The 14517-nt window shown below is 38.7% G+C and overlaps 3 protein-coding genes across 3 annotated transcripts; all 3 read left to right on the forward strand.

Moving 5' to 3' along the window:
- The first annotated feature begins 4687 nt into the window (after window positions 1-4687).
- Window positions 4688-5386, forward strand: LOC126782080 (histone H2AX-like). The gene is made up of 2 exons (XM_050507243.1): window positions 4688-4934; window positions 5021-5386. The coding sequence occupies exons 1-2, from the start codon at window positions 4737-4739 to the stop codon at window positions 5240-5242; spliced, it is 420 nt and encodes a 139-aa protein (XP_050363200.1). The 5' UTR covers window positions 4688-4736; the 3' UTR covers window positions 5243-5386.
- Window positions 5387-7566: 2180 nt separating this feature from the next.
- LOC126784156 (histone H2AX-like) lies at window positions 7567-8215 on the forward strand (the record flags this gene model as incomplete). Its single annotated transcript, XM_050509640.1, has 2 exons — window positions 7567-7812; window positions 7899-8215. Coding segments are annotated over 2 exons (468 nt in total), but the record flags the coding sequence as incomplete, so codon positions are not given.
- A 220-nt stretch (window positions 8216-8435) lies between these two features.
- LOC126782780 (uncharacterized) lies at window positions 8436-11385 on the forward strand. Its single transcript, XM_050508093.1, is given in 12 exon segments — window positions 8436-8493; window positions 8571-8779; window positions 8868-8956; window positions 9053-9109; window positions 9296-9404; window positions 9527-9594; window positions 9596-9626; window positions 9743-9807; window positions 10174-10277; window positions 10375-10439; window positions 10527-10581; window positions 10895-11385. Coding segments are annotated over 12 exon segments (1056 nt in total). The 3' UTR covers window positions 11041-11385.
- The last annotated feature ends 3132 nt before the right edge of the window (window positions 11386-14517 follow it).

The following is a 14517-nucleotide window of genomic DNA, read 5'->3' on the forward strand; positions in this document are numbered from 1 at the left end:
GGAAAACCAAATTGTGGAGATTAATTCGGATCACTGTGGGGAGTTCCTCAAGTCCATTCCCATGATGAAAACAGTGATACCCGTAAGGATGAGGTTAAGCTAAAACTTTTAGTGATTCTTATGCGTCGAGAAATCGAGCAGAGTAATGCGAGTTACTCTTAATTAAGAGATCACCTATGCAGGAGAGAAGTGGGGCCGCTTCTAGGGGAGTTAATGAGGACATAACTCTTATCAAAATACTTGCAGAACCAGGCGTGTGCTACATGGCCAAAATGGGCACAAAAATGAGAATCGAAGTGTACTAGGGAGACTCATGTGTGAAGTATGTCATCATTTACACAAATGACGAATAGTTCAAAGACATCGCGTCTACTATTTAGTTAGTAAAGTAAGCATACTTTCATAAGGGAAGGTTCAAAGGGTCAAACCTACCTATCCTATGCAGGTTTCAACCGTAGAAATCTATCACCAAATTCTATCGAGTCTTTGGTGGCCAATTTCATTCATGTGGAGAATTGTTGGAAAAAAATAGTTAATAAACCATTTAAAACCAAATGTTAATTGATTAATTTAAGTAAGTTAAAATTATAATTAATCAAAAATGAACATAGATTTGAGTTCTCCATAATGAAGGCTACAAGATCATATGTTTGTTTGTGTAATTTGGTTTGTGGGTGAATAAGAAATTGTCACTCAAAGATGGCTACTTAGAATGAGGGAAATGTGTTTGTCCCACATTGGAAAAGAGAAGTGTTGAAAAGACTTTATATAGAATCTATTGTGTATGGATTATAAAGTGTGTAAGCCCTCTTATACCCTCTCGCGCACGCGCAGGGGGGGGTGCAAATCTCAGGTCACAAAGGAAACTCGTGTATGCCCGTGCGACATGCGGACAAGAATGCAACACCAAATTGAGGGTCGGAACGCAGATTCTTTTTGCATTTCCGAATATTCGTATTGGACATTTCAATTTCTCTTGACTGTTCAAATTATTCTTTTGTAACAACTGTGTTATTGTGTGTTATGGAGAATTATAACATATTGAAATAAGTGCTTGTAACATATGTAATGCTTTTTTGATTTCTATAACAGCCATCTTATTCATTGCTGATTACAAATCCTCACTGAATAAATAGCCACAATCCTTTCTTTGTAAAATCATCCATTCGAAACACAATCCGCTCTCCCACTCTCAAAGTTCTTAGTTGTTCTCTGGTGATAGAAAGAGGTACCTTCCGAGTTCGTTGAGGGTTCTAGTTAGTAGTGCAACTTTCTAGAACTGTTTAGTCGTTGTATCCTGGGAGACAAGTGCCAAGCATCCTTGCACCGGTAGAGGAGGCGTAAACGTCTTAAGAATAGTGTGGTATCACACACGTCTCGACTAATTCTTCCATCACCAATCGTTCGGTATTTTGGTCGAATTTCTTTTCGTGTTCTTCGTTATTAGAGTTGTTTGGTTTATGCTTTATAATTATTTATAATTCAGTTTATTAAATTATATATGCAATATATCAATGTTTTTTCTAATACCACATATAACTTGTTAATTAGTAATCCCATGTATGAGAGAGATGAATGGTTTATATACCAATTTCCCATATCATGTCTAGATAATATAGAAATAACAAGTACACATTGTTTTAAAGTTATTCTACATTAATATATATTGTATAATGTGCTCAATAAGGTAAAACATCAGTATAATTTCACATAATATGACACATATATACACCATAATATGCAACCATGCATGAGATCAGATGCCATGTATTTGGTGCCCTTAAGTCTATTGCCTCATTGGCTTCACTCAGGTCCGGGTCTGATGTTATTGAGGTAGGATCACTGCCCGCGTGAGTTGCGTCGTTCATCAAGTTGTGTCGTTCATCGATCGTCGTCTTGTCCGCGTCCCCAACTTCTAGATGACTGCATTAGGGTTTTTTGCTCCGTTCCTATATACTCACAAGTCTCAAGTAGTGCTCACTAAACATGCTATAATTAGGTCAGATAATATATAATAAACAAACAAGCAACAAAAATTGAGAATTTAAGCTTATCAGTCAATGAGGGATCTCCTCGCGCCCCTGTTTTGATGGCTGCTCCCATGGCTTTTCAACTATTTCACGTACGGCCTTTTGCTCAATTTCCAACAAACGTCGTTAAATGTTAGAGCATAAAAATTTCGAAAGAGAAATCGTCCAACAAAAATCTCACTCCTTTGATCTTCAAAAAGCTCTAGACGCAACCATCATGATAGATTTTGGGTGAGAGGTACCTGTAAAACAGAAAGACACTCCGACGCCCAAGTCAATGTCGATCTAAGCAGGTGTAAGAAATATAAATTGGATTGATACTTGTTACCGTTACAATGATCTCCTTCTTCATTCAGTGATTGCTCGTCATCATTCTATCCTTCGATCCCCCTTATGTATCTCCAAAGTTTATGAATATATATGCATTACTTCCTTGGCCCTCAATTCATATTGTAGTGGGAGGAGAAGTTATATCATGTTCCCCCACAACCTGAGCATGCGTAGTGACTTTTATTTTGTCAAGTATCAAGTTACTTTGGGTTTTAATCATTGGATCCGGTCAAGCAAGTAGGGGGCCAAAGCTGAAAATTTATTCCCCCACATGCTAGGCACTCCTATGCAGCTGGAATCAAGTGAAAATGATTAGAATTTGAGATTTTATGGGAATCGTCAAGTGGTGGAGTATACACAACAACCGGGAATGCCAAAAAAAAGTTAATTCGAGAATTTCTTGTCTTTAATAATAGCCTCGTCATCATCATCATCTTCTTCTTCATCATAATCATCATCATCATCATCATCATCATCATCATCATCATCTTCTTCTTCTTCTTCTTCTTCTTCTTCTTCTTCTGTGTCTCCAACCTCTGCTTTGAGATTTCCCAAAAAATGGCTTCCTTACAACCTTCAGTCCCAAATTTGACGACTTCACACGTGTAGTCAATGGAGTAAAGTACAAGTCAGATTTACCCTATTTTTCCTAACGTCTCTGAGCTTAACTACTATCTGGATCTAATTAGCTAACCTGTCATTAATAGACACGTAACCAAATTTGAATTGGGCTCTCGGAGAGTGGGCTCTTACAGAACTTGTCAAAGTTCAATTACAAAATTCAATTGGTAGAAGATTAATGATCTGGGATTTATATAAACGATATAGAATTATAATAATTAAACCAAGTTGGTGCATCTTTCACGTTGAAAACTTTGATCGTACGTACCTGGGATTTGTTAGAATATAACGCAGCAACAGAACCAACTACAAGCATATGTGCATCCACGGCAATATAATATAGAGAGGGATTGAGACATTGAGTCCTTCCACCATTAAATCATTTAAATGAAATCAATTGATTAAATCTGGAAAGGCAGCCCAGTCACCCAGGAGATAGCTAGCGGACATTTGAGCCAGGGACTTCCTTCTATAACAAGCCAACAAGGATATATATATATGATGATGCAAGAGAATCATACAATGATAATATACTTATATTCAACTTTAGATTACCAATATTGGAGCGGTCGATCAGGAGTTCACACTTGGATTGTATCTGTATTAACTTCATATATGATCGAGAGATGGTGTTTCATAGTCTCTGTATGATGATGCAAGAGAATCATACAATGATAATATACTTACATTCAACTTTAGATTACCAATATTGGAGCGGTCGATCAGGAGTTCACACTTGGATTGTATCTGTATTAACTTCATATATGATCGAGAGATGGTGTTTCATAGTCTTACTGTTCGATAACAACATTTACATCGACATTGTAATATGGATGTCTCATTTACACCGTTCTCATCCCCGATTCTCTCTATTATTGCGACAATGAAAGCTACGCAATCCAACATTGACAGCTTCAGACAACAAAATCAATCAAACATAGGCACCCTAAAAAATCTTTCATATGTTACAAATATATGCATTGTTGGTGTTAAATTACAATCTAATGATCTCATGTTCTTCTTACACTTACAGTCTTCCAGTATAACCACAGTTTATTTCTAATTCATTTGGGGTTCCAGTATAATTTGGGGTTTGGTATCATTATTTGGTTGAAAATTTAGACATTGAAGGCTCATTTTCATCGACTCTAAAATGATAGTCTTGTTGTATAGTCTTAATTGACTTGGATTATTATTATCCTGTATTTCTATTTCTACTACTATAAAACGAGCATTGAGAGTACCACTAAATTACAAACTGACATATCTACCATTTTGTCATCAGTTTTTCACAAAAAAAAACATATGGACTGTAAAATAAAAGGTAAAATAAATACAAAAATAAAATTAAAAATTAATTATGAAAATAATAATAAATAATCGGAGGTTATGATCACAATTAACTTCCATACAAATATTAATTAATGGGTAAATGCCGGTCAATCGACCCAACAAAATTTCAAAAACCCAATCAGAACCAGCACTCCAGCAGCGCATGAAACGACGCCGTTGCAAATTTGAACTTGAACTAAATTCTCAAATTCATTTGGAATTTTCAGTTCCCGCTTTAAAAGTGTTAAACCACCCGCCCTGCCATGCTGGCGATCCGCACCAAACAACTCCAACCAATCACAACGCTCTCTTCCCCTTCTATGTAAACCCACCACACCCCATCACTCTTCCTCACAAATCTCACACTCTCCAGTTTCACCAATTCTCAAACTCCAACCCCAAACTCTCCAGATCTCCACCACCATGGCCACCGCCACAACCGCTCAAGCCGGCCGAGGAAAAACCAAGACCACCAAATCCATCTCCAGGTCCACCAAGGCCGGCCTCCAGTTCCCCGTCGGCCGAGTCGCCCGCTTCCTCAAGAACGGCCGCTACGCCCAGCGCGTCGGCAGCGGTTCCCCTGTCTACCTCTCCGCCGTCCTTGAATACCTAGCCGCTGAGGTTATTCGCCGTTTTGGTCTACTTTGTAATTTGGGGCTTTTTCTTATTGCGTGATTTGTTAGCTGATTGTTTGATCTGTTGATTAGGTTCTGGAGTTGGCTGGAAATGCTGCCAGGGACAACAAGAAGAATCGGATCACTCCGAGGCACATCCAGCTTGCTGTGAGGAACGATGAGGAGTTCACTAAGCTTCTGGGGTCTGTGACGATTGCGAATGGAGGTGTTCTGCCCAACATTCATCAGAATCTGCTGCCGAAGAAGAACGCTAAAGGGAAGGGAGAAGTTGGATCTATGTCTCAGGAATTCTAGATCGGGCTAGGTTTGTTTGTAGGGGAAGAAGTAGTAGGGTTATGTTGTTAGATTAGGTCCCCCCCCTGGTTACAAGCTACAGAACAGTTAACTCGCTGTTATGTATTGGGTTTCTTTTGGTGGAATGAAAATATCAGTTTCCAAGTTATGGCTTTGCTTTTGATTTTGCCAATTTGTGGTTTGTGCATCTTTCAATCTTGAAAAGTTGTGATCTTTAGGAATAAATGTTCTGAACTTCGATACAACATCACTCGTTGGTTCTAATCTTTTACCTTATTTGCTTTTGGTGAACTGCAGTAACATATTCATCTCATTTATGTTTCTATTGTAAGGTGCTGTCCAAATTTGTGAATAACTGCGGTCATTGTTTCTACCAATATGATCTGAGTCTTAATTCTGCTGTGAGATCGAAGTTTCTGGGCTATAAGAATTAAGAAGTATAATCAATAAACTAGCAGAGATGTAGAAATATGTACAACTGATCAAGAGGTAAATCTTGGTGCTCGATTATCAGAAGAAAGATATCTACTACAAACTAGTTATGAGAAGAGAAAAGAGGCAATGCAAGGGGAACCACATAATCTATGATTCTTGTTCATGTGTTGAGCAGCAGCAGCTGCTGTTGTCATGGTCTAACTTAAGTACTGGAGTCGGCCGCTATACGATCAAGGATGGCCGACTCCTTCAAATCCTGTGCTCTCCCAACTCCGGAAGAGCCTGCTTTGAATCAATTGTAAACAATTATTCTCTGCCAAGTATATGTTTGAGGACCATGGGAGGGTCGTGACAATTGTATCGGAGATAGAGAGCACGACGTCTTTTGTAGTTAGGATGGGAGATGAGAGTCGACCAAGATTTGCACACGCACTTGCATCGTGTATAAAACTTGCAAGGTAGGCGACAGAGAATTTCAATTAAAAAGCAGTCGGGAAGATCACAAATATTCAAGGAGGCACCAAGAGAATTGGACGTACTGGTTCTGCTTTTTTCACCTCTCATGGCAACCAATCCAGGAAACCCCTTCTTATCAGATTGATAGGAGTTTATACAATTTAACGTGTTAGGTTAAGGGGTAGAATTTATCAGGTCATATTAATTGGGCCACAAAAATAATAGATTCTGATTTAGCCCACTTAAATAAAAAATTAATCACATCGTAATTCAATTCAACTTTTATGAAAGATAAATAAACAATAACTAAACATAGAGGTAGTTTTATAAAAATTATAAATGATGCCGCTATTGTCTCTTACAGTCTATTATGTTCACCCCACATTCTCTTTTCACCATAATTATATATTTTTTAATTTCTAAATCACTTTGTTCACCCATTTTATAGTATTCAAATTGCCCTTTTTGTCAATAATTTTTTTTCACCCAACATAAATTTTTTTTTTCAATTTTAAACTTGCTTTGTCACCCACATTCTCTTCTTACCTACATAATTTTTATTCAATTCTAATTTTTTCTGATTGTATTTCAAATTTATTTTGACAATCTCTATTTAAAAAAAAAGTTTACAATTAATTACTACTACTTGTAACTATGTTTTGTAAATAATATATAATCACGTACAATAGTACCCTCCCCTATACATATATGAATGAACATAATTTAGTTAGGTAAAAAAGAAAGATTGAAAACGAATCCTTGATACAAAATTAGGGCTTAATATGTATATTTGTGTTTTTTGTAAATAAACAAAAAATATATAATTTAATAAGTTGTTCAGTCTATTACAGTAATTTTACATTATGACATTACAATCTTTCAATAAATTAATTGATATGGGGTGAAAAAATGTAGACTATGGGTGACAATAACCGCACTCAATTACAAATTAGAATCACAAAAAAAAAACATTATTATAATAGCTGAAGAAATCCCTAAAGATAAAATTGTTTTAGTTGTATTAAGCTTGCTTCATGCGACCTGAATGAGCTGTAATGAGCTATAAATGACAGAATGGACTTCCTTGCCAAGTCTTATTCTTTGGTGCTGTAAAGACTCTTTTGTTCCACTTTTTTTTTTGTTGAAAAAGAATTTGACATTTGTTCAATGGAATTCCTTGATCAATTGACTTGAATGAATTTTTTTTCAGCAAAATAATTAATAATAAAAGAAAAATGAGAGTAAGGCTCAGCCATCTTTCCCCTCCTACACGGAAATCATTTCAAAGAATTTTCATTCTCCCCAAAATCTCATTTCCACGCTGGCAATCCACACCTCACCCTCACCGCCAATCAGACGAAACCACCCTTGGCCTCCTCCCTCCTATATAAACCATCCTCCTCCCTCAAACCCTTTCACCATCACACCTGCAAATCACACTCCTCCACTCTCACTCCTTAGGGTTTCAATCCAATTCTCCGATATTGACTTCCCCAAATTCCAAGGGCGGCCGCGGCAAGCCTAAGGCCACCAAAGCCGTCTCCCGCTCCTCCAAAGCCGGCCTCCAGTTCCCCGTCGGCCGTATCGCTCGCTTCCTCAAATCCGGCAAGTACGCCGAGCGCGTCGGCGCCGGCGCTCCCGTCTACCTCTCCGCCGTCCTCGAGTATCTCGCCGCCGAGGTTCGTCCCTAACCCCCTTCCGATTTCCTCGATGATTTGGATTCAATGAATTTGCAATAATGTGAATCTGTTTGATCGGTGTGTAGGTGCTTGAGCTCGCCGGAAATGCGGCAAGGGACAACAAGAAGAATCGGATCGTTCCGAGGCACATTCAGCTGGCGGTTCGGAACGATGAGGAGTTGAGCAAGCTTTTGGGGGCTGTTACTATTGCTAATGGTGGAGTTTTGCCTAATATTCATCAGAATCTGCTGCCCAAGAAGACTGGCAAGGGCAAGGGTGACATTGGATCCGCGTCGCAGGAGTTTTAGGGTTCTTGACTTATTTGGTTGTATACATAAAATTGGGGAATTCTTGGTGAAATATAAATATGGATGGATTTTGATGAATGATTCATGTTTGTCGACGATCTATATCTGTTTGTTTTCTGTGCAACCTGAAAATCCCCAATCACTAAACCCTAAAACTATTAATCAACACTGTAAACGAATTACACCATAAAAAACGATGGTTAAAAGTTAAAACGACTACTGTAAAGTTGCAGTAATTTTGGGTGAAATTACATATTTTGTGGGTGAAAATAGCGACTTCAATATGTTTATCTTGGCTTAAATTCAGTAGACCCAATGGCCGTGCCGGTGTTCAACCTGGCTCCGAATCTGAATGTTTCAAGGCTCTGCTTGGGTTCGACTCTGTTTCTTTGTCTTGGATTCCTATTGGTGTTTGCCAGTTCTTTATCTCAAAGATGAAAATGTGGCCAGGAACGATGACTTTTGGCGAGCAGAACAGTCTGCCGGAGTCGTTTCGCATCCTGGACAAAGCTTACCGCGCCGGAATCAACTTCTTCGACACCGCGGAGATGTACCCGGTGGTTCAGCGAGCCGAGACGCAGGGCAGGAGCGAGGAGTATCTCGGCCGTTGGATAAAAGATCGCAACGTTCCTCGAGACGGTATCGTTTTGGCTACCAAGGTCGTTCAATTGGCCAATTACTGTCATATTCAATCCGGCAGTTCAGCTTGGTTTCGAGTTTTGATATGTTAGCTTTGTTTCAATGCAGGTGACAGGACCATCTGGGCAGATGACTTGGATAAGAGATGGACCTAAGTGCTTGGATGCAAGGAATATCACTGAGGCTATCGACGGCAGGTAAGTTCAAGCAGTCATTTGTAATTCTGTTTCAATCTTTGAACAATTGGTGATTATAATAAGCTGACCGATGAGTTGTGGATTGTTTTGGTGCAGTTTAGGGCGATTGCAGACGGATTACATTGATCTTTATCAGTTACATTGGCCTGACCGGTTTGTACGTAGATCCTTGTTTATATGTTTACGGAAATTATTGTTGGTCACATGCAATGTATATTATAAATGCTTCACCACAATGTGTCAATGTGACTATATATACATGGACAAGGAACCGTTGTGATTGAATATGTATATTGGTTCTTTGTAGCACTTGAAGTCATGTAGTGATTGCTTTTGTAGATATGTCCCAATGTTTGGAGAAACTGAATACGATCCAACCATGCAATTTGGTTCCGTTTCTATAGAGGAACAACTTGATGCTCTTGGGAGAGCTGTTGATGCTGGTAAGGTTAGTTTCATTCTGTTGCCTTTTCTTCCAAAATTGTTTATAAGTTGTTCAGCTTGATGCTTTTGTTGTCAGTGTTCTAAGAACATGGATTCCCCATGTGAGTGGGACTTTTGGTTTTGCAGGTCAGATACGTTGGTCTCAGTAACGAAACAGCATATGGTGTGATGAAGTTCCTTCAGGTGGCTGAAAGAGACTCGCCTTCCAAAGATTGTAACTCTGCAGGTTGCATGGCTTAGTCTTGCTTTCTTTTTGTGCCCTCCCTGCTGGTGTCTCTCTAGCGCTTACTCAAATAGTCATTTTTTGATATCTGAGACTAATACAGCTTATTTTATTGATAGAACTCATACAGCTTGTTATGCCGAACTTTTGATTCTGGATTGGCTGAGTGCTGTCATCATGAGAGGTACTTCAGATGTTGGTTTATAGATAAAGTTATAATTGAACTATTCATCAACTGTAAGATGTTAAAGAAAATTTATTCCACTTAAACCTCGACAAATTGATAAGTTAAGTAAATCTAAAATTATGGTGCTGAAGTATTTCAGCATGAATTCAATACACAATTTGATTTTAGGCAGAGTAGCAGGCATTGTAGAGTAGCAACTAGCAAGCATTATACTTTTACTTCTCCTGCAATTGCACCAGATTAAATGAAAATGTGTTAAATCCAATTATGTATTTAGGATGTAAATCTGATTAATGTACTTTTACTAAGAAATATTATCTGTCACATTTATAATGATGATCTCCCGTCCATTGAACTTTTCAGGGTCAGTTTATTAGCTTACAGCCCCCTTGCAATGGGCATACTCTCTGGGAAGTATTTTGCACCAGAAGGGGGTCATTCAGATGCCCGGTTGAACCTTTTCAGAGGTCAATCCTCAGAATTGTCACATATTTTTATGTAAGAATTTTCTCCAGTCAAATTGTCAACTTGTGTCAAGGTGGACTTTTATTTTCTGCATCTCAGGAAAGTATTCAGAAGGGGAGTCCAGATACAACTTATCTAAACCCTCCATAAGAGCAGCAAGCATGGTACATGGTACACAAGCACTGTGTTTTCACTACAAGTCTACAACATGTTGACTTTACTAATGTGCTCTCATTTCCTTGCTGTCACAGGAATACATTAATATTGCAGAAAAGCACGGCCTTCATCCAGTATCTCTTGCAGTTGGTACATTTTAATTCTCTTTCATATCATCTTATTCTTTATTGATGCTTTAAAACCTTTTAATCCTGTAATCATAGATGGAAAGTATGTATCTTTACCAGGAGGCATCACAGTATGCTTTCATTCACATATATTGCAGTATGATTGCACACTATAATTGCATGAGCTAATTACTTTTTTCAAGACTTGTTATATTCTCCCTCTCTTGTTTCTATCTTTATAGATGGCTCATGGCTGTTGTTCCTTTCGTTATTGTATATACAATTTGACCTTGCACACCATTCAGTTTCTAAACTTTTGAATCATGATATGGCAGCCTTCGTGTTGAGTCACCCTCTGGTTGCTAGTGTTATCTTTGGAGCAACCCATACATGGCAACTGCAGGAAGTTCTTGATGCATGTAGGGTGGAGCTCACATCGGAAGTAATTGTAGAAATCAACAAGGCTCACAAAAAATTCTGAATCCCTGCCCCTGATCAAGCCTCATGCCATTAACTTTTGCCCCTCGTCCAAAATTTTGTCTTAACAGCTAAAATAGTTCCAGATGACGTCTCTGATCGTTACCAAACAATGACATTGGCATGGTAATCTTGCAGAATCTATTGGCCTTCTGCACTCTGAAAAGGCTTCCGGTGGCTCTGTGATAGATGAGCATGTGCAATGTTTTAGAGGTGAAAGAACAGCAAAAACATGGGGTGTTGGGTACAATTTTAGCAGAAGCATGTACTGATATGTTGCTGTTTCCACCGTATGGTTATCTCTTTCAGTCTTTTTGCAGTGGCAATAAAAAGGGGTATTTGATGCAGGATGAAATAATTGTGTATTATTGAATAATATAGTGACCTATATATAGGCATCACCTGAATCCCGTAGGATTCAGAGTCCTAATCTATTACAGAGATGCGAATCTATCTCTAACAGGAAACTTAATAAGGCTAAGACACACACAAATGTAGAATAATAATTCTTCCGGAACACTCCCCCTTATGTCGCATGTCTAGGTTGCATGGTGCACACATCGTTGTCTCGGTAAAAACTTTGTCAAGCAAAATAAAAACCTCTTGGGTAAAAACAAAAGCTTGATCGAAGGGAAAAAGAGCACAACACACCGACTATATTTGATAGCATCATATGAGGTAGACTCCCCCTGAAGTCTATGAAACAACTTTTCCTGATTAGTGCCATAATCATAGAGTACAAAGAACAACGTATACAACGTTCATTACATGCTTCTCAAACGTAGTCTTGGGCCAATGATTAATCATTAATCTAGTCACACATCCTTAGATCATACATGTTATACTTAGCCAAATTTAGATCTTAGGAAACACGATTGCATAACAACTCAAAACAAGAGTTTGCAATGAAAATTAGATTCTCGGATAGAATGACATTCACTCACTTAAACGACCATAACTTCTTCGTGAAAATAGGTATCAGCGAACCGTAAAATGTTTTGGAAAGTAGACACCCGTGGTTTTCCAATGACATAAAGTTCACAACCTAATTCGATCAGAGCAGTTTACAGTGCTCTATCGAAGTTGATTGACTTGCAAATTCCGGACAGAACTGTCATACTTTGCTAAACCGGTCATAACTCACTCAATATGATAGGTATGAACAAATGGTTGGTGTCTCTGGAAAGTAGACACATAAACCTTTCCAACGGTACCAATTTCACCATTTTAATTAAGCTAGCTTTCTTATAAGTCTCGTTGAAATTGACCTACGAAACTGGACAGATTCTGATTTGTCACATTCAATGTGTCTTTCACAAAGAAATGAGGGAATTGACCAATGAAGGACTGATTTTGGTCCGAGACGGAACCGTACGCATCCTCTACACTACCAGTGTCGACTGCTACATCAAGGCGTACGTTGAAGTTGCTGGAGCTGCTGGCGGCGTTGGTGTGGATATAATTTGTGTTGGTTCACTAAATATAGAACTAAACCCATGTTAAGGGAGCAATGCAAGTCCAATGACGATGCATAGGCGCATAGTTAATCATGTCATAATGAAAGAAATAGTCTCCCAACAACACTTACATATATGAATCTATAGCTCATTGAATCTCTTCATCATCTTTACTTAGACGGAATCGAGAATCAAGAATAAGCATTCATATGAACACATATGTGTATGAGTTCTTGCAACCGATTGTACTACGTTCTCTCGAATGTCGCAATCTGATTACATAAGCTCTTCGTGGTCTGAAGACATTTAAAGTCCTTCGGACACTCTCATATCTGCGTCAAGATCCCTTTACAGATATGCAATGACCATTATCATATGCTGCAAATCAGTTTTCATGGACACTACTACTGATCAAGTAGGGGAAAACAATTATGTCCATAACGAGAGAATATAACTCATCGTAGTTAATACTAGGATAATGAGACAATCTTTGCGCCATAAGTTCTGCAAATATTGCATGACTTCATCTCTCTCATTACACTTATGAACAACGACCAACATAACAAGTCTAATTCAGCCTGTATTGATTCTTTCCACTTCGGTCAAGTTGCTCATCGTTGATACTTTACAACGGAATAAGAGCATAAGCGAATACATCATCAATCATCAATCCATTAAACACATGCGCGCGGTTATACGATTAATTGAGAGATTTCTTTTTTTCTCTAACATCAACAAAAAGAGTCTGTAGCGTCCCATAGAAACTTAGTTGATGCACATGTTTAGAGAATATCTCTTGATGATGGACGAAATACTTGTGCCTACGCACCTCGCTTCTTTTTGGTTTTGATTCCAGAGAATAACGATCTCCCCCTCATCTAGGCAGGAGCCAAGACCGAACCTATGACCCTTACTAGTCCTTCTTTGCGTTTGCCGCCCTTATTTTGTGGTGCAATACCACGGGCGCCGACAACATCACAACGTACGATGGTGCCATCGCCGGCTTCCTTCCTACTGTCAGGGATGGTGCCAACGGTGTTAGGACCATGTCATATGAAATTCTCCCATATATTAAGAGTTCCAACCTTACGGCACATAACAACATTTATGTGCGATCTCGTCACTTTCGAAATATCGGTAAAGTCATTGAGTATCGAATCTTTTGACTTTCTGAAGGTTGATAATGCGTTGCACTTATTGCTTACTCAGAGCAGTGCGTGATCTTAATGAGACATAGTGCTACACCACGTCAATTCCTGGCGTTAAAACCGAAATGAGAGCATTCCATATCTCCCCCTAACGACGAGAATTATGTCTCAACAAAGTGACCGTATGCTAAAATCGCAGGATAGAGATCCACGGTTGTAGATTGGAAATAACGGACAAGTGTTGGTAATTCCTAAATCATAACCAACCAAAATACTTAATCGTTTCAAGTAGACCCATTGAGATTACGACAATAGAGGCACATAAACAACTTTTACCAAATGTGTTTAGTGAAAAGAACGTTGGGATCGTATCTAGTAACCATGTGGTACGCACTAAACGCTTGGCAAGTGTGGGTCTGAAACGAATAAGTGTCGCTACATGCAACATCATTACATATGCCCATGCAAATATCGGCAGATTAGTACCCATAACCAAGTCTAAGCTCTGCTGGATCATACAGTGAATGAACATGAGGAATAATATGTTCAACGACGATCCAAGTAGACATGCAAAACAAAATCATCAAAAGTCGTGGATGTGAACTCTCCAACGGTATCTAATCAAATGGAGTTGAGAGGATGGGAAGGGTGGTGAGCCCTTATGATGATGATCATAGCTAAAAAACTTAGCAAATGCAACTTTCAATGTGGAAAGCAAAGCGACATGTGACCAACGCATCGATGCTCTTAACCTATATCATAAAATACCGAAAAATGTCCGCATTCAGTTGGATATGGTCCACTAATGTCACCTTAAATACTTTGTAAGAATGGAATGTTCCCGGTAAGAGCCTTAGTAAATAAGAACTTCTTTGA

This window comes from Argentina anserina, chromosome 2 (assembly GCF_933775445.1).
Source record: "Argentina anserina chromosome 2, drPotAnse1.1, whole genome shotgun sequence".
NCBI classification, from domain to species: domain Eukaryota; kingdom Viridiplantae; phylum Streptophyta; class Magnoliopsida; order Rosales; family Rosaceae; genus Argentina; species Argentina anserina.

What these genes read in the sequence shown, in the direction of transcription:
- LOC126782080 (XM_050507243.1), top strand. Translation starts at nt 4,737, where the DNA reads ATGGCCACCGCCACAACCGCTCAAGCCGGCCGAGGAAAAACCAAGACC. An exon ending in TTGAATACCTAGCCGCTGAG is followed by an intron (nt 4,935 to 5,020) that starts GTTATTCGCCGT and finishes TCTGTTGATTAG; the next exon opens with GTTCTGGAGTTGGCTGGAAA.